Consider the following 20,265-nt stretch of genomic DNA (forward strand, 5'->3'; position numbering starts at 1 on the left):
TATGCTGTGTTCCATTTACATCGGGATTAGCGAATTAGAGCTGGGAAAGACATCAGCATCTGTTGTCTGAAATATTAAAATACTCAATGATAAAAACATGTCAGTGATCAGGAGAGGATTTATTCAACAACCAGTTACTCATGTCTTGATATTTCCCATGTACACAAAATCATACAGCTCCCCCCAAAAGCACCCTTTCTTCATACATGATCTAACTCAACGATTTATTATTTAAGCCACAAATCAATGAACCATTTACACTTGAACAATCGACCGGTTTAAGACAGAAAAAGGTGACGCCGTTGTCCTGTTGCATTTCAAACTAAAGACAAGTTGACGTCATTGATTCTAGTTATTGTAGACATAGAAGAAAGACTATGGTCAACCTAAAACTATTTACAAGGCTTCTAAAAACAGTTCTCTACCTCAGTTAAAAACATCAAATATTATTCATTTTGGCAAATCTTTCAAAATGGGATGTGGGATAATTCATTCAAAACTGCATTATTTTGTTAATGATAGAGACTCATTCACTCATTCATGGATAGAGGTCTTTTTTCATTTCATGATACAGTGGACTATAATAATGATGTATTATACATGTTGTATATGCCATCTAGCCCAGCGTTTCCCAAAACTGATCAATGGCTGTGACCCAAGTCCCATGACTCATCTGTGTGTCCCAAGCCAAGCTTTGAAAACCATTGGTCCAGCTCACCAACATGGTTGTAATGATTAAGTCTCACCAGGGGGAGTCTGCGCCACAAATACCTCTCGTGTATCTGTCTGCGATGCAAAAACAAAAAATAACTGTGTTGAGTGACTTTTTATTGTTCAGATGAATATTGTGAGCTGCAGTTTTTCAGTCACAAGGTTCCATGTCTACCCCAGTGTTGATCCTTACTTTAGACGTGTACAAACGTGTTTCAGGTGCTTTACAACGGATAGCGCGCAGTGATGGACGCATGCATTCTAAATGATCTTTAATACAACGGTACATTCCACTTTAGGTCGGAACTTGGATTTTCCCGTTAATGTTCCAGTCCAACTAAGAGCACACTCACCACGCCCTGCATGGGACTACAAGACGGCTGCTTCACACAGACACTGACACAGTAAGTCAGTGGTACACGTAGTGTATAATAATAGTAATAGTATGACTGTAGGCATGTGGCTTCGCTGCAGTTTTGTTATTGACTGCTTCTGCCAGGTGAACGGTGCACAGCGGTGACGTCACTCCCACCTCCGACTTCTGAGCTGCGATGTAAATGGAATGCAGCACAAGCTTGACGTTCACGTGCGGACATACTGACATGTTGTCATTTCACAAGTCACACGGCAAAAACTCATCACTAAACTAAGACGATCTGTTTGTTTACTCCTTTTTTTGTTGACAAAAGCAATAGCAGTCAATAAAAACACTGTACACACATAGACAGGTACTGAGTACTGTAACACAAGGGTAATTATCAGGAGGTGGGGGTGTTTATACGAGTGGCAGCCATCTTAAATCCCATGTCAGGGTTGATCCGACTTCCCCAGTTGGAAATCAGAGTTCCTGTTGAAGGAATGACCCTCAGCGTCTGACTAAGGCTGGAATGACATAAGCTCCCACTCACAACTTCCTGTGGTAGGAGGAGCTCAGGTCAGAGAGAGCCCTCCCTCTGACTGTAAAACACTGCCTCCACTAAACCACATCAAACAGTTTGATTAGCTTGTTTCTTTAATGCAAGTCTCATGTTTTTCTAAAGCCAAACACTTGTTTTTATAACTTAAAAGAAGAAAACATGACACTAACGATTCATTAGAAACTTCAGTTAAAATACAACTCAACTAGATTAATCTTGTTGCAGGAGAATATATTAAAACAAAAACAATGAAAATTCTTCCAAAAACAACAGAATGAAGGGACTGAACATGACGAGTGCTTTTTGCCTGTTACTGCATGTGAAAGGCCTCGCGTGGCCTGTTGCTCTGTTTTAACAGCAACATCAAAGCACACATCAGAGCTGGAAACAAGCAGAAATAAATACATGGACCATTGAGAGGGTTACAATATTAAGGCAATGCAGTGACGTGTTGTTGGTGTTTTCTCTCATTGATTTAAAAAAAAAAAAAAAAGGAAATAAAATATCACACTAAGTTAAATAAACTCTTCATTTGCACACAAATAATAATAAAAAAAAAATCATACGGTTGTTTTTTTTAACAGACGGAGTCAGTGTGCTCTGCCCTGGTGTCTTCAAACCAGCAACTCACTCACAGTGTGTTCAGACCAAATACTATGAGCTGCTTTCCCACCAGCACTGAAATCATTACATCACGTTTGAGTCCTCGAGAGAACACAGCAGGAAAACCTCGCGATTATACTCGTGTCCTGTAAGCTCCTGCTGCTTTTATCATGTGGACTTTTTCAGGAAATGGCTACGATCTGTCGAGAAGAAAAAAGATGGCCTGTCAGATGTTGACGAGTCAGAAATGGGGAATAAAAGCATTTGAAATGAAAGCAAGACAACCAGGTTAGCTCCTGAGATCTACATCTACCATGACTCATCTACTGCACGACACTCACACACCGTTGGTCTGAACACACCATCAGCACAGTCAAGTACAGCGCTCAAGGTTGCCTCAAATTTATATAAAAAAAAGGTTTTTCCATGACTCGTGGCTGCCGCTTGGACAGGGAGAAATCAAGCAGGAAAATAACAAGGAGAAAAGAAGAAGCGATCAAAGACTGCACTCTAGTGGATGTAGGCTCTGTAGACTGCAGAGATGTCGTTGTCTGACTGGTCCAGCGCCTTAGCCCTCTTATAAACCTGTGCAGCAACACAAAAACAAACGTTCAAGGGTTACAGCTGCAGTGTGGAACATATAAACATGAAACATGACTTTTGTTTGCAGCTATGCTCTCATATGTCACTTCCTGTGTGCAGGGTCACATAAGAAGAAAACACATTCCAGAACTCCTCAGGGTGGCAACGATGACCATGTCTGTGGATCATCTTTTTGCTCACTGGCAGCTAAGTCACAGTCACTTCAGCTCACGACATTTTTCAATGACTTCAAATATTGTCTTTGGCATCATTTTAAAAGCAGAGGTCATTTACTTTCATCAACAATTTCCACAGTAAATGATAGAATAATCATTTCTTCTGCTCCTCATGTGAGCAGTGTGTGTGTGTGTGTGTGTGTGTGAGCTCTCTCATGGTTATTTAATGTAGTATTTATTGCCCTGTGATGAACAGCTATTGTTGTGCCGTTAGGGTTTCAAAGCTTCAGTCAATGCAAACCTGGATCACATTTCCAGCTCTGGAACCGAGACAAGGTTCTCTGACGGGTCTCCACTGGTCACGTTTCAATATTTCACTTGGGCTGCAACTAATGATATCATGGCTAATAATGACATTATTTTCTCCATTCATCGACTGGTTTCTATACAACAATCCTAAATGAGAAAGCGTTTTATTTATTTAAATAAAAGCAATGAATCCATTATCAACATAGTCGACAATTCATTGAGTAATAGTTGCAGCCAGACTCTGCTACTGAGGTCACAGGTCATTCACCATGACAATGTAGTCGTACCACACCAGGGTACCTCACGATATGATGCCATACACAGCACAGACACATCATTTCTGTCAAAACATCCGTGGATTTCTCTACTTCTTCACAACATAGAGAACAAAGTGCATAGAGTCATACTGTATATAGTCCACATGGATGGAGAATCCTTTAATCAGAGTGAAGGTTGATTTGATTGAGATTTTTCTTACATAAGCTCATTCATAGAAAATCAACTGCCTAAAACCTTTGTATGTTTTTTGATGTGAAGACTTTCCTCAGCACAATTCTAAGACATTTAAGAAACGCGGAGACCTATGAATGAATGAATGAATGAATGAATGAATGAATGTACCTCATTGGCAGCTGCAGCCATTGGGGTTGGATGGTTGGCCATGTCTCCCATGGAGATGGCTAGCCTCAGATCCTTCTGAATGTGTTTCAAATAGTAGTCTGGTTTAAAGTTACCCTGTAAAATATCTACAAGACGCAGGAACAAGAGTTAGAATACTGTCACGTGCACAGTGCAGGTGTGTCAATGAATAACTCTTCATGACTTACTTTGGCATTTCTGGTCTACAAAGGTGCTCGCCATCTGTCCCTGGCACAGGATATCCAGGAAGGTCTGCTGTGATTGGCCGGTGGCTTGGGCCAGAGTCAGCCCCTCTGCAATGGTGGCCATGAAGCTGCCCTGCACCATGTTGAGGATCAGCATCATCCTCGCTGCGTTGCCTGCTTCACCTTCAAAGCAATGACAGAAGACGTTTTTTTCCTCTTTGTCTCTGCTAATGTTACCTTAGTGCAATACCAAGCTTCTCATGCTTCACACACTCAACCACACACTCCCACGTATGCACATACACTATGGAAAGTGTGTCTCTCAGGTGACCGTCACCACCTGAGACTGGGTCAAAGGGTCAGTGACCGCCTGGACAACGTTTCTCAAAACTCAAGACTTCTCTTGGACGAGAGGTGAGAGGTCTTCAGTCCAGGTGCCCCGTCCACTGCTGCCTGCAGCACGTAGCAGCTGCTGCACAGTTGCCCACTGATAATAATCATGTTAAATATTAGCAGCGACTCTGCTGAATGACTGAATTCACTCATTACATTGATTAAATGCTGCTGGTAATTGCTCTGTGCATGGATCTACAACACAGCCCTGGACCTCCTCTGTTATTTTGGGAGCAGGTTTGTCAGCTGATGGCTGCTACAGTCTACATCATTCATGTGGAATCAACTCAATACAGACCCAGGAAGAAGGAAGTCTTGCCCATGGCCTGGAAGCAGCTGCTGCAGTCTTCATACACCGTCCTGTCACCTGCTGCCAGGATGACCAGCATCCCATCATTGGAGAGCTGCTGGCTTCCTGCCACCGGAGCCTCCAGGAAACGGCCTCCCCGTGAGGTGATCACCTGAAATACAAACAATGGAATCCTTGTAAACATCGTCATTCTTTGTGTGTGTGTGTGTGTGTGTGTGTGTGTGTGTGTGTGTGCGTGTGTGTACCTGTGAGAGTTCTGTGATGGTTTCTGGGTCTACAGTGGACATCTCTACATAGCACTTTCCTGGCCTGATTCCCTGCAGCACTCCACTGGGTCCCAGCACCAACTGGACCAACACACACAGAGACAGACAGACAGACAGACAGACAGACAGACAGACAGACAGATTCACCCATAATCCAGAGACACATTACAAAAAGAAGCCATGAGGTGCAGTTGAGTTGATACTCACATCCCTGGCAGCCTTTGGGTCAGAGACGCAGGAGAAAGTGATGTCACACATTGAGGCCACCTCCGCAGGGGTGCGGCCTAACCTGGCCCCTTCCTGAATGAACAGGTCACACTGGAACACAGTAGGCAGTAGAGTCAGCATGCACATGGCCACATGGCCACATGGCTGAGCATTAGAGGTTCCTGATCCACACTCACATTCAGTAGGTGGCAGTCATTCACCTGTAAACTGGTTTTGATGACTATCAAATCCACAACCCCAAGTAGTTGTTTCTAGGCATGGACCATATTGGACTTTTGCCGATATCTGATAGGCCAATATATTGGGAGTGCTTGGGCTGATAATGGACACTGATATACACAGTAACACATGTATTAGACCACCACCCAGTGTAAGGTTTATGTAATGGTTAATATAAACATATGTGGAAGCTCTTTTACCAAAACTATAGTTTCAATGCTAAAATATAAAAATATTATTAAATAACTTGACGATTGATTTAATAATCATTAATGGTTGCAGCCCTACATGGGTCTGCGGGTATTGATGAAACACAGCCGTTATTTTGGAATAGTCACAGGAAAGAAAACGTGTCGGTCAGGTTTCCTGTCAGTTATGTTGCAACATTTGTTTTCTTTCTGTTTAAGTTACTTTCCAACACAGCTACACTCTGTGAATGAGTAGTTACTTATGTCTTTGTATGGTCCATTTAGTTTTTCACGTTATGAATAAAGAAAACATCAGTATTAACAACAACAACAACAATAATAAAGTTGCCCACAGACCTTTTCTGCTGTGCGATTCCACACTGTGACCACGTGACCCATTTTCAGCAGGTTGGAAACAATGCCACTACCCATCAGCCCCAGACCCAGGAACCCTATCCTGGAAGGAGAACAAACTTTTAAACGCATGAGAAAACATGATCACATGTGGATCACCTGCCTCCATCTTGTGTTATCTTCCGTTACACCAGTTACCTTCTTCACAACGTCCATGATCCTGCTCTGTGGTCTTCCCCTTTTCTTCAACACCCTTTGTCAAATGTAATCACTATCCCTCCTCTACATGTGACCAAACCATCTCAACCTAGACTCTTACTTTATCTCCAAATGGTTCAACCCGAGCTGTGGTGAAGTCTTCCAGACTGTCCAGCTACATTTAGTGGGTCATCTTGATGGTATTCATAATAATATTAAAAGGTATTCAGTAATGCTATAGTGACAATGTGTGACTACCTTTTATCAGTGGGTGTGATGCTGCCATTGATGGCTGTGCTGTCTGCTGCTTGGATAGAGGTTGACCCCGTGACCTGCACAATCACAATCAACAACAAAAATGTTACCTGATAATTCGACACATGTAAAAAAAACAAAAAAAAAAACATTTTAACTATTTTTAACGAGATACTTTACCTCTTCAATGACCTTGAGACGCTTGCTGATGGGCTCCATGGATGAGGCTGGCTGTGAGCAGGGAGGCAGATGAACAGGAGATGAACAGGAGATGAACACGCTCTTGTAAAGAGAACACACTAAGTCTGCCTTCTTGTATTTACTTAGAAAGTTGATAGAACGATTAAACAGCAAAGAACAACATTGTTTACATGAACTCAAACCATTGTGCATTTTTATTGTTTAATGGCATTGATGTGATATTTTTAAGGGGGAAACGCATTCAACGCTAAATCAGGCGCACAAGAAAAGATAAGAAGGTTTGACTAGGATTACCATACTGATAGCTTCAGTTGGCACCATTCTTTTTTTTCTGTATTTCCACCTGTGTAACCACAACTTAGTCATAAGTGATCCATAAATGAATACATTTGCAAATTAGAATGTAATGCGACTTGAGGGAAAAGGCTGTGGAGCAATCACTTATGGCGTGTTTCCACCGGCTTGACTCGACTTGCTTTGGCATGGTTAACTTGTGTTTCCACAAGCATAGAACCTGGTACCACATACTTTTTTAGTACCTGGTCTGGCGAGGTTCAGAGTGAGCTGAGGTGACACCTGACCACTGATTGGTCAGAGTGTCGTCACAGGAAGAGACGTCCGACACAAGAATCAAGTCGAACAATGGTGAACTGTAGATCAGTTAAAAAGACTTAACAATCCTAAAAACGGCAGCATCCGCAACTGGTTGAATTTCGGCCACAGGAATGTTACAGTTTTGTGGAGATCGGTTATGGACTTTTTTCCCCCCAACCAGTGCGCATGCCGTTGACACGTGGCTGCCAGCTGTGCAGTATCGTTGGCATTTCGCTGACAGTGATGTCTGAATGGTTCTGCCCATAGCAGCACACGATGCAGAGCGGGATATTTGTCCCCCTCCAGTTCACGCTCTAAAAATGACACTAACATGTCCAAACTGCCGGGGGTTACACACGCAGCGCGTCAGGTCTGCCCCTCTACAGATTTACTCTTCACCACACGTGAACAACGATGATTCACAACAAACGAGATATCATTTACAACCAGCAAGAAATGTGTGGAAAAAAGGAAGCCCTGAGGCCTGACCCGACCTGCCTCATTTGTGGTCGGGTCGGGTTTGTCAGGTCGGGCCGTTGAGAACTGTAAGTCTGGTGTATTTAGAGACAGCACTGCTGATCACAAACCCTGCGGCGGTCATGGAGGAAGAACTGAACAACTAGTTTTAATGAACTGATTTGAGTGATTCATTTACACTGAAAACAACTGCTTTACAAGTCACTCGAAGTCACTGCAGTCTCATGCAGCAGTGCAGTGATGTGATGACTGGCTAATAACAACAGTAATAACTGACCTGTTAATGTTGCTAAGTGCAACAAACTGTATCAATTTCAGTAAATTGACCAACATGTAACTTATAGTAACTCGGCTCATGAGAAACAGGTTTGCTAGTGTGACTTAGCTGCAACCTTAGCTTTGACACTAAGCACCATCATACGTCATCATTGTTTACTTGCAGTGACGCTTCATAAATAAATGATTGACTTTACTGGTCAAGTAAGAATGAAACAACATGTTCTGGTAAAGAACAAAATGACATATCATTTTATTGACCTAATTCCAAATCAAGAGATTGTTAGTGCAGACTTGTGAATTGCAAATGAATACAATTTAAATGAATAAAAAACATGATTAATTAATACCAAGTACTAAACCTCTGCTGTCAATTGCCTTGATTTGTACATTTAGCAATGTAATTAAATAGTATCGTCTGTGTCGTCTGCAGTTACAGACCTGGGCCGAGTGCAGAAATGCCATTCAGCAAATCCCCCACAGGCTGACAAAGAACGGGGATTTATCAGTTAAGCTGCAGGCTGTTTCAGTTAAACTGCAAAAGACCTACATCGGGGATGAGGAACGGGTGTGGGGGTTGAACTGTGTCGTGAGAAATGCAGGTTCCACGGGCAAACTCGGCCCGAGTGTGTCCAGATAGAAGTGACAGAAAATGATCTCGATTGTAAGCAGAATATTGAACGTGACCTTTGAAAGCAAAGGTGTAATCAAGGATTTAACCACACCCCCAGTGTGACGTCCTGCATGCGTGTCAGAGGGGAGAAGACAGTGCTGTGGTTGTAGCATGACCAGTGAGCCACTGTACCCCATATATCTCGTCCAGATATTATTTATGCACCAAATCACCCAGCCTTACAGAAATATTGATTTGATTTATATCACATTATATAAAAAGTATACTGCAATAAGATTTGTTCCCATATCACATAGAAATCTAATTAGATAACGCAGAGCATCACACTGACAGACCATAAAGCACCAACTCTGAACCTGAAAAGAAATGCTGCCTCATACCTTCTCAGACTGGCTCAGCAAGAAGTGATGGAAATGTGGGTCATCTTTCACAGGCTGCAACAGAAAAAGTCTTCAGTCAATTCATTTGAACGATGACTTTAAAAACCCTGCTTTCCTATACAGTTTGAGGAAGAGTTCTTGTTGTTATTGACAGGGATACAAAAAAACTACAATAAGAGTAGAAAGCCATGAGCAGAGGCAGAGCACATTTGTATCAGGGATATGTTGGCTTCATTTTTGTGCTGCATGAGGAGGTGAAGCTGCATCACATCTACAATGCCAACAGAAAATAATAGAATAAATTTAGGAGGCCTCTCAGACTTTAGATTCAACGTTGTTGTGCTTTAACTGCAGCTGAAAACTGTGCTTTTTAGATGGTTTGGACAAATGGGCGACTCGCACACGAGATCAGCTGACCAGACCAATGTTTCTGTATGTACATGTGCACGTGTGGAGGTCACACTGCCTTCAGAGCATTAAATACACAAGTGGTCATTCCCCCTGGTTTCTGAACAGCAAGCTGAGCAACAGGCCACAAGGCTCATCAAGAGAACACCTATTGTGGGTCAGTGCGATCACTCCTGGCACACACACACACACACACACACACACACACACACACACACACACACACACACACACACACACACACACACACACACACACACACACACACACACACAAAAGTGAGCACCCAACAGGTCAAAGGGGAAGGTCTGCAGTTGTTGGTGAGTAAAGCCAAAGGTTAAAAGGTCAGGAGAAAAGAAAAGCAAGGCAGGCTTTGTGGGAGGGGGGTGTTGGGGTTCACCTACACTGCTTTCCCATTTGAATCCTGAGCCAGGTCCAGCCCCCAGCCTCTCAACAGTTGATGGCTCGGGGTCAGAGTCAGTCAAGTCCTTAAGGAGGAGAAAGACACACATTCACCTTCTAAAATCAAAGGGGGGATTTGCTGCCTGTTTGCTGTAGTAGGGGACGGCTGATTCTCTACCATGTGTTAAAGAGATGGTGTTGAGCAACTTCCATTCCCCTCCATCTCAAAACCATTGACTGATGTGCAAAGATGGACACCACTGGAGACGTGGGTCGTACCACTGGAGACGCGGGTCGTACATTTGAGTGAACCAGCCATTTAAGACAATAGACGCGTTTCCATCAAGACCAACAATCTAGTGGGTTTTTTTGCGTTTCCTTTCGGAATAGTCTGAAAATAACTAGCCCCATACCGTTCCATTTTTTGTCACCCTTCTCTAGGGGTACCAGAGGAAAATGGTACCGTAGGGTCAGGGTGAAGATAGACCAACTCCCCCCATGACAGTCAGCTGATTGTGCAACAGAGTTTTCTGTTTGGCCGTCTTTCTCTTCAACGCCCACAGCTTAACATCTTATTGAGACATTACAACAACCCCAAACTGAGCAGGAAAAGAAGAGCTGCTGGATGTCCTCCATTATTGTCTGGTGTGTCGATGTCCACATTAGCTGCTGCACCGGTACGACATCATGCTGCGTATCTCGCTGGCTCGGCCATCAAGCGCAGCCAACACCACGCCTACCGAGTAAAGGTACTGTTCTCAGTGGAAACGCAAGCCTGACCCAGGGCTTTACCATTCCAAACCAAACTGTACCATGATGAAAACACAGCTGATGGCACTGAACTCGGTTTGTGCATTACAGCCACGGCTGCTGTAACACTGGCGGTATCTGGAAAGATGACACATGCTGTGAAGCCAAAACAGTTTAAATAAACAAGTTTTATTTAACGGTGCAAAATGCAAAACTGAGCACCTGCATGTTAGACCCAAACAAATACACACACCACAGATAGGCATGAGAATTTGATTATATGCTTGTTTATAAAATGTTAATCAGTTACTGCATCTATTCATCATAAAATTTAAAGAAATTTAAGAGGTTTCTTAAATGCATCGTAAAACTGCTCCTCTAAACTCAACATGCTGTAGATCGCATTGAAGTGATGACATTTACCAGGGTCTTTGAATGCATCTCGTTAGCGGTAGTCATGTACAGAAGTCATGTACAGAACATTCTGCGCTCCCAGAAGACTTTGATGAAACAGCTACCAGTGTCTCTCTTGAAAATTTCTCGACGGTGAAGGTTACCGTCACCACGGTCGATAAATTGTAAATTTTACTTTCTAAAGTTGACCTAATAATTCCCTAAATATAGATGCAGAGCTGCAGTGAGCCGTCGAGACAAACCGAGCTAGTGAGAGAAAACTCTGGTCACCAGAGCAGCAACAGTCATGTGATCAGATTGACTGAGTTTAGTGACGACAGGCAAGCAGACTGCAAATTAGAAATATATAATACCTGTAATAAAAATATGAAATGGTAAATGTAATAAAAGCCGATGTAGAAAAAAGAGCCAAAGAAGATAGTTTAAATTAATTCAAGAATAATCCTTTTTGTTATCCAACCTGTTTTTCAAAAAAGTGATTTGATCTAAATTGTAGGTTTTGTGATCTGTTGGTTGCACCTTGAGCATTTGGCAACAATGTCAGAAATGATTAAAAAATGACATCTTCTATTCTCTGCGGGTTCATCACATCATCTGTAATGCAAACACTATAGAAAGCATCACAAATACCCAATGACCTAAATACAGCCATTTCCTTCTTTATTGCTAAGGATCTGATGCATTCCAAATTGTGGAGAGGGCTGGCTTGTTGAGGCTGATTAAGACTACGGCGTCTCACTACAAGTTCCATTAGTGTAATATGTTTATTTGCACATTTGAATCACTTACTTAAGGATTTTTAATGTGATTATCATCAAGGCTGCACATTTTTTTATATCTATAACTGTATACTTAATGTTTATTTTGCACTGTTTTTATGTCTTTTTTTTGACTGCATTTAATGTTTATCTTGCAGTGTTGTGTTAAGGTTTTGGATTTTAATTCTATTGTAATATATCCATCCATTATCATGATAAATATATTTAATTTGTGGTGCAAGTAATGAAATTAATCAGGGTATTTTAATGTGTCGCTTAAGCTGCTAAAGTTAGCTCAATATGCAGTGAACCTTGCATTTTTTCCACTAACTCTCATGAGATTAGAATGTTTAAATATTGGACAAATAATACCATCTAATATTCAAAGAGCATTTTTGCTAGTACCAGATTTTCCAGCATTTTAACATAAGTCTCTCTAGGATTTACTGAGACAACTAAAACACAGACTGGGCTTTAATACCACTTCCACGATCACATCAACCAAAGCTTCATTAATGGGTTCATTAAATTCACTTGACCAAGACATTTTAAAACTCTTGGGTCCATATGTAACCATGTTTGCCCTGCATTGTTTGTCTGTGTTTTGTATAAAGAATATGTTCTGCTTCACCTTCAGTGTGAATGTAAACACTACTGACATGTACAGACCGCCCTGGTTATTACAGGTGAACCAGTGACATAGTGGTTCCTGTTGTCACATCTGCTCGAAACATGATAACAATCGCTTGTGGTGGCAAAGCCTGACAGATTTATGCTTGCATTAATTAAACTAGGTCGAAATGGTGAGATAAGTTCACCTGTTAGAGTTGGCGGTTACACCCGCAGACAACAATAATGGATTGCCTGCGGGTGGGTCGTGGATGAAATAAATAAACAAATAAAGAATATGTAGGTTAACATATTGACTGGATCTGAAATGAGGCAGAAATGAGTTAACGTACAGGATCTGTGCAGCAACATATTATGTTTATCAGACTGTTGCCACAATGAATGAAGATCAGGTGGCTGGCGGGTGCGGGTATTATTTGTTGAAAAAAAACATTGCTGTGGGTGGACGCAACTCTATCACCTATTTCACTCTCACTGCTGTTTGATTGTATTTGTGATTAGATCAGCATGATTGATCTCTTTGTTTGGTTTAGTTGTTGGTCACTGCTCTGATGTGAATATTGGACATTACAGCCATGTTTCTGAGCCTAAAATGAAGTCGTACAGTGGAGAATATTTTCCACCCTCCGCGCTGCTGCTTTAAAAAAAAATAAAAAAAAATAAAGGACCGACAACTCGACAAATTCGACACGGGTACCTCGACAATCGACTCTCAAAATGCTGTGTCGTTCCCATCCCTATATACAACTGTATTTTTTTTAGTGCTCAGTGAGAGAGAAGCGCAGTTGAGTGTGTGTCTGTTAACGTAACTATATACACTCTTGGTTCTCTCAGATTTATTATCTTCTAAGGCAGTGGAGTAAATTGATCATAGCTGCAATTACTACCCCCACTTCAGCTAAGCCTTTCGCATGTGTGGTGCAGCAGTGAAAAGGGTCCCCCCTCGAACAGTGTGTTGCTGAGCCACATTCCATTATTCATATACTGGTCTTGCGGTATAAACCAGTGACATGGACTGTAACATTGTGGTTGATTTCCTTCAACATACAGCTGTCTGTGTCTGAATTATGGACTTAATCAAGCAATGCTTTGGCAGGGATATGATCACTTCTCCCCCACCTCTCCGCTGTCCCCCATTTTTCCTTTCACCCCAACTGGTCGAGGCAGATGACTGCACATCTCTGAGTCTGGTTCTGTCAGAGATTTCTTCCTGTTAAGAGGGAGTGTTTTCTCTCCACTGATGCCTAGTGTTTGCTCATTGTGTGAATTGCTGGGGTTCTCTGCTCTCCTTGAAGCTGTCTATGTACAGTGCCTTGAGATAATGTATGTTATGATTTGGCGCTATACAAATAAAATTTAATTGAACTTCAATTGTAGGACATTAAATGTACATTTCCAGTTTGGTGGAGTCTAACGCCTTGTTGACTTACAGATACAGTGTGTAAACAATAAGCAACAATTAAACATGCAACTGAACAGCCGTCACATCACCCTTTCCTCCCAAGTGTGTTGGAGAAACTATGTAACCCCCCCTCAGCATTGAATCTCAAAAGATGTTTAATTTGTCCAGTGAGTAAAAACATAGTTGTGTATAGAGCTGACCCACACACTAGACCTTTAAGGGTAACTTCCCTACAGACAACGAAACAACCAGAAAAACTGATTTGATTTTGACACCCGTTTCCTTTTACTTATCAAAGTACTGCTGACCTTCTCAGAGGGGTCCTTCAGCGCACTGAGATCCTCGTCATCCTCCTCCAGTATTTTTAGTGGCTTGTTGGGCGTCCTCTTTCCTTTCGAGTCTCCTTTGCCCTCAGAGTTCTGTCAAAAACACCAGACATCAAACATCAGATCATTTGGCACTACATCTTCAGCAGGTCCAAGGGAGTGAGTGTTGAAAATGTCATGAATGAAAACTTTCTTTTTTTTAAACAATATTTTCATTTATTTTTAACACAGTTTAACAATCACACACTACGCAGTCCAAACACATTATCCCATATCCCAAAAAGTTCACAAATATACACATAAAATGAATTAGTAAAATAATAAACAAAAATAATAATAATAATAAATACATTTTACAATACAAAAAACATTAGACATGGTCTAATTACATTAGACCATGTCATGTTCAATCAATGCTAACAAATTCTGTATCCACTACTATACATCTCCTCCAGGTGGGCTACATTAGAAATCACCAGTAGGTGTTTCCACCACACGGGATAAGTCAGTCCTTTCTAGAAAATGGATGAAGGGGCCCCAGATGTTTTCAAAGATTGATCGTTTGCCCTTAATAGCGCATGTTATCTTTTCTAAGAGTAGAATAGAATAGAATAGAATAGAAATACTTTATTCATCCCCAAGGGGAAATTGTTTTAACATAGCAGCAATGCAACAAATATTATAAACATAAAACGTAAAATGTGCAACAGTGGGAAAAAATAGTGCAATAATGAAGGAGTGGCATAATGGAGTGCAATGTCATACTGTATGTCACGGAGAGAAAATGTCCATTGTGCAAATGAGCAGTTTTTTTTTTTTTTTTTTTACTATTACAGAGAGTTATTGTAAGTTTTGATGGCTGATGGCAGGAATGACTTCCTGAATCTGTCCTTGTGACAGCGGAGCTGTCTGAATCTAGTAGAGAAGTAGATCATTCTGAAATCCATTTACATATCCTTGACCTATCCACCTCCTTCCATGCTAAGGCAATGACTCTTTTGGCCAACAGTAAGCCTATATTTAAAAATATAATATATATTTCTTCTAATGTTGAAGGTAGTTGGGCATATATTCAATAAAAAAAACCAAGGATCTAGAGGTATTTGTGTGGTTAATACAGTATATCCTCAATATACTGTCTCACTTCTTCCCAGAGATTTTTAATTTGAGGACATTGCCAGAAACAGTGAAAAAGTGTACCCTTTTCCTTTTCACATTTTATACAAACATCTGGTATGGCACTGTTGAATTGATTAAGTTTATCTGGAGTCAGATATGTACGCATTAACCAATTGTGTTAACCGTTTGTGACTGGGCCTTTGCACAAGCTCTCTTCCACTCCTCATCACTGATGTTTTCCTGCAAATCTTCTCTCCATGCCACCAGCCTTTTTAGCGACGTTTCTGGAGATCAGCTTCCATGGCAGTCCTTCACCATCTTTTCTTCTATTGTAGACAATACCGGGCTGGATAATGATTGATTTTGTTGTGTTCTAATGAAGTTCGGCAGTTGTAAGTATTTGAAGAACTGGCTACGTACAACATTGTATTTGACAATGATTTCTTCAAAAGGATCAGATGATTACTGCCCGGGTTGTAGATATCTGCTATTTTTTGCAGTCCCAGGTCAGCCCAGATTTTAAATCCTCCATCTCCTCTTCCTGGGGGGAAAGACTCGTTTCCCCATATTGGACTAAAAAGGGAAAGACAGTCTTTTTCTTTAAGGTATCTTCTAAAGTGGTGCCACACACTAATCATGTTTCTAACCATCTGGTTTTTTGTGTTCCTTTTAAGTTTCTTAATATTAGCTGAGTACATGTAAATAGGTAAAGGCAAATTAAGTGCATTATCTTCCATCTCCCTCCACAGCACAGCATCCATTTCTGTATAATAGAACATCAGAGTTCTCAACTGGGCAGCCAGATAATACCAGAGCAGATTTGGACATTTAAGCCCCCCTTCTATCATAGGGCAAGTACAATAGTGACACACACATCCTTGTGTGTCTATTATTCCATAGAAACCTGGTGAAAAGTGTTTTCTTATAGGAAAATAGATTGCTTGGTGGTGGCAATGGTAAGTTTTGAAATAAATCCAACAGCTTAGGAAGCACGTTCATCTTGAGAGTATTTATCCTCCCTATTAATGACATTGGTAAAGACGCCCATCTATCCAAAGATTTTGAGATTTCTTGCATAACTGGCCCATAATTAACTTCTACAATATTATTGAGCATTGGTACAATTTGAATGCCTAAATAAGTGAAGCAGACAGCAACTTTAAATTGTGCAGCTTCTGTTGGTGGGTTTTCCCTTTCTTTGTGGTTTAACAGCATTATTGATGTTTTAGATTTATTAATCTTATATGCTGAAATCTTACCAAATTCCCTAATCAGGTCTAACAGGGCAGGGATAGATGTGTTTGTATTTTTGAGAAAAATAATGACGTTGAATCTTTATGCTGAAAGACCTGGTTGCAGATGGCCTGTCACACTCAACAAAACTGATGAGGGTTACATGATTCTCTCACTAACACAAGTCCCACTGCAGTTAAATAGCTTAATTAATCAATCAAAAACTAATTGGAAACTATTCTGATGATGATATTGTCCCCTGAGGCAAAAATATTTTACAAGTAAAAGTATATGTACTACATCCAACAGCACGAGGTGGCTTTGCTATTTTCCCCCTCCTCTCACGCTTTTCTTTCTTTTACGTTCCGTAATTGTTACTTGGCTGGTATATAACAGATGTGTTATGTGTCAAATGCAATACAAATAATTGTATAGCAAAGAAACAAACCCTCTTCCCACCTGTTCTTTTCCCTTGGCCTTCTTCAGGAAGTCCTCCACTGCATCCACTGCCTGCTGGAAGCGCTTGCCTTTATTTATCTTGATCATCTCCTCTTTGTGGGCATGGTAGGGCTTCAGCTGTTCTACTTTAATCCAAGCACTGGACAAGAAGGCACACAAACACAGCTTTTAAACACTTTGTGGAGAGGGTAAACTGCCAGGTCAGTGACCACAGGTGGATATGAGGCAAACTTACTGGTCTTCAGTTCCAAAGAACTTCACAAAGTGGCATTTTTTGCCCCTGGGCTTTTTCAGATCCTTTGGAGGGCTTACTACCTGAAATATGATATAATACAATAGAATAAAAAGTGTTGTGCAAGTATCTGAATATACTGAAACTGTCACTGCTTACCTTTCCTGGCCATGGTGGGTAACGGCCAAGCTTCCCCCTGAAATAAAAAAGGGATATATATTTACTCCTGGTAAACATTGTGCTGTTGCTTAACCTCAGCATATGTCTGGAAACAATTACCAGACATAAAACTGAGCATTTAAATGACTCTGTCATACAAGATGACATTCAATATACACCAAGTATCTTGTAGTTAAGCCAGATTTGATGGTCATTTAAAAGCTGCTTTACAACACAGTTTCTGCAATTCTCTTATTAACTTACAAACAGCAAATCTATGTGCAGCCTTTTCAACAAATCACATCAGAATTCACATCACATCCATTCACACGCTGCCAGCACAGCCATCAAAAACCACTTGGGGGTTAGGTTTCTTGCATCTTGAAGCTGCTACTTCAAGATCAACATGCTGTAGATATGGCAGACATGCTGGAATTTACCAGGATCTGGATTTTTACAATGCACCTCATTAGCTGGACCCATTGACTCAAGACACCGTGAAGCCTGCGCTATTTAAACACCCATTCCTACTCAAATCCAAATGATAAGAAGCTCTACTAGAGCTGCTTGTGTTTGGAATGTTTCTTTTGTTTTATTTGCTAATGAGCAATGTACTGTATGTATGTATGTATTTATAGAACTGTGTACCTTGAACGTGTATCATGTAATTCTATGTTTCTCAAACTATGGTACGTGTATCACCAGAGTCTCCTCTGATACTAAATCAGAAACACTAAGTGGAACAGAGGAATTTAGAGCAAAGATCATAGAGAACGACAATAATAATTAGTCACTTTATTTCATCTTAATCTAATTTCACAATACCAGTGTGTGAAGTATATGCGAGGAAGAGGTTGATGAGAGAGCAAATCATCTTAATGAATAAATCTGCCTCCAGTCAAAGGTCTGAAGCTGACTTTGCTCGGCCTATTTTTACCACTGTATTTTAACGTTGATGATAATGGTGTTACTTTGAGAGCTCAATATTTTCTCAGGTGGTACTTGGCATAAAAGTTTGAGAACCACTGATCTAATTAACGCCCGTTATAAGCAGCATACACAACAAAATACAAACCATCTATTTTCTCTCCGTTGTCAAAATGTAAAATGGCAAAAATTATAATCTACCATCTGAATTGTCCAACTCAAATACAGAAAAAAGGCAACATGGCAATGAATTATTAATTAATTATATGAAGCTAATGAATTAATCCCATGGTGCATTTGTGTTGGTGGAATCCTACTTAGGGATGCACATTATTAGACATGATAACAGGGCAAGGTCCCACGATATGACTAATGACTAAAACAGGGCGCTAAATAGACTGTTATTTTGTTTTTTTATTTAGTACATTGAAGTCAAACCTACGCACTTGATTTCGGGCGATAAAAAACAAGAACACATACAAAAAAAGTTGTATTTATCTTAAATTAAAGTTATTTATATAGTTATACAGACTGGACCTTTAAACAAAACATGAAAACTGCTTATACATGTCAAGTGTGTTGTACTGCGCAGGTACAGATCAACATTTTTAAATTTTCTAAATATAACTTTCTACCATTTCTCCTAACATGTCCCGTAGACTGGGGTGAAGTAAAACCGTGTGTGTGAGTAATGTAACGTACACGACAACCTGTCCTACTTTCTCTGTGTTGTAATGTGGAGAAGTGTGGCAACATGTCAAAATGTCGTCACTTGACACCTAAATCAGACTGGAGAATGGCTTTAAATGGCTTTAAATGGACTCGACAGGAGCTGCGTAGAGAACTAGTCCAGTGGAGCTGAACACGGAAGCCGAGCACACGCGAAAACACCCCACAGTGGAGATCCGCTTATGCTAGCAAAGCTCGTCACAGACCACAACAGTGGAGCGAACACACACTGTTAGACAAAAGTTACCAAAGAAGGCGTCGTCGAAAAAAAAGACGTGGTTTGAGTTTAAAAAGGCGCACATTTCCAGGACTGAGCTCGCAGCTGTCGACGCTTGTTGACTGAGTCCGCTCGGTTAGCAAGTTGTTTGGGTTGACCATCAACTAACCTAGTGTTCGAACACTTCCACTTACCTCCTTCAGCCAAACATGAGCATCAAACTAAACCGTGTAACTCCGTGTATAAAAGCGCAGTGTCGTTATTGAGACGCTGATGCGTTTAAATGTGTTTAAATGAGATCTCACCACACCAGGTCCCCGATCCTCAGATGCACCGTCGCCATCTTACAACTTTAATCAAACGTCACAGTGAATGTGGGGGGAAGACAACACACACATGCACGCGCACACGCGCGCGCGCGCGCGCGCACGTACACACCCCCACTAATCACACGTGAAGACCAGCCCTTCCTGTCTACGTCACATCCGCTTTTCCGCTTTGTTTATCACATTCCACCCTGAAGTTAGGAAAGATATGAAGACGAGACTGCAACCACATTTAGACCATTATATACACGTATATACCTATTTACATTATATATACATACATTTATATGTGTATGTATGTATATATATATATATACATACATACACATATAAATGTATGTATACTCTATTCTATTTTTTATATAGTTAATATCTTTATATATATATTTTTTTTTCATGCACATTTATTATTTGTTATCTTTATCTTTACTTTCTTTGCTGATGTAACGATGTAAATTTCCCCACTGTGGGACTAATAAAGGACTATCTGATATATACATATATGTATATATATATATATATATATATATATATATATATATATATATATATATGTGTGTGTGTGTGTGTGTATATATATATAATATATATGTGTATGTATGTAAATACACACACATATTTGCTTGCATGGATTTGTCTGAAACTTGCTATATAATAAAAGGCTGATGGACTCAGTGGC

At 40.6% G+C, this 20,265-nt stretch overlaps 1 protein-coding gene across 4 annotated transcripts; it reads right to left on the reverse strand.

The window, feature by feature from the left end:
- Positions 1–100: 100 nt before the first annotated feature.
- glyr1 (glyoxylate reductase 1 homolog (Arabidopsis)) lies at positions 101–19,686 on the reverse strand. 4 transcript variants are annotated; one of them, XM_058652831.1, is made up of 16 exons: positions 19,566–19,686; positions 17,388–17,424; positions 17,232–17,311; positions 16,997–17,135; positions 14,168–14,278; positions 9,908–9,991; positions 9,096–9,149; positions 6,714–6,764; positions 6,537–6,610; positions 6,084–6,183; positions 5,299–5,409; positions 5,071–5,172; positions 4,814–4,976; positions 4,126–4,305; positions 3,920–4,044; positions 101–2,816 (listed from the first exon to the last, which is right to left on the reverse strand). In XM_058652831.1, exons 1-16 carry the CDS (start codon positions 19,601–19,603, stop codon positions 2,742–2,744), a joined length of 1,524 nt encoding a protein of 507 aa, XP_058508814.1. In that variant the 5' UTR covers positions 19,604–19,686; the 3' UTR covers positions 101–2,741. The 4 variants fall into 4 exon arrangements, with proteins under 4 accessions (XP_058508814.1, XP_058508813.1, XP_058508816.1 ...); XM_058652830.1 differs by having other exon boundaries at positions 6,714–6,815; XM_058652833.1 differs by lacking the exon at positions 9,908–9,991.
- Positions 19,687–20,265: the final 579 nt, after the last annotated feature.

This window comes from Solea solea, chromosome 16 (assembly GCF_958295425.1).
Source record: "Solea solea chromosome 16, fSolSol10.1, whole genome shotgun sequence".
NCBI classification, from domain to species: domain Eukaryota; kingdom Metazoa; phylum Chordata; class Actinopteri; order Pleuronectiformes; family Soleidae; genus Solea; species Solea solea.

Excerpts from the sequence above, each read along its gene's own strand:
- glyr1 (XM_058652830.1), bottom strand. The coding sequence starts at position 19,603 with ATGGCGACGGTGCATCTGAGGATCGGGGACCTGGTGTG. Across the intron at positions 17,425-19,565 it reads AGGATCGGGGACCTGGTGTG|GGGGAAGCTTGGCCGTTACC; the intron begins GTGAGATCTCAT and ends TTTTTATTTCAG. Across the intron at positions 14,279-16,996 it reads AGGCCAAGGGAAAAGAACAG|AACTCTGAGGGCAAAGGAGA; the intron begins GTGGGAAGAGGG and ends TGTTTTTGACAG.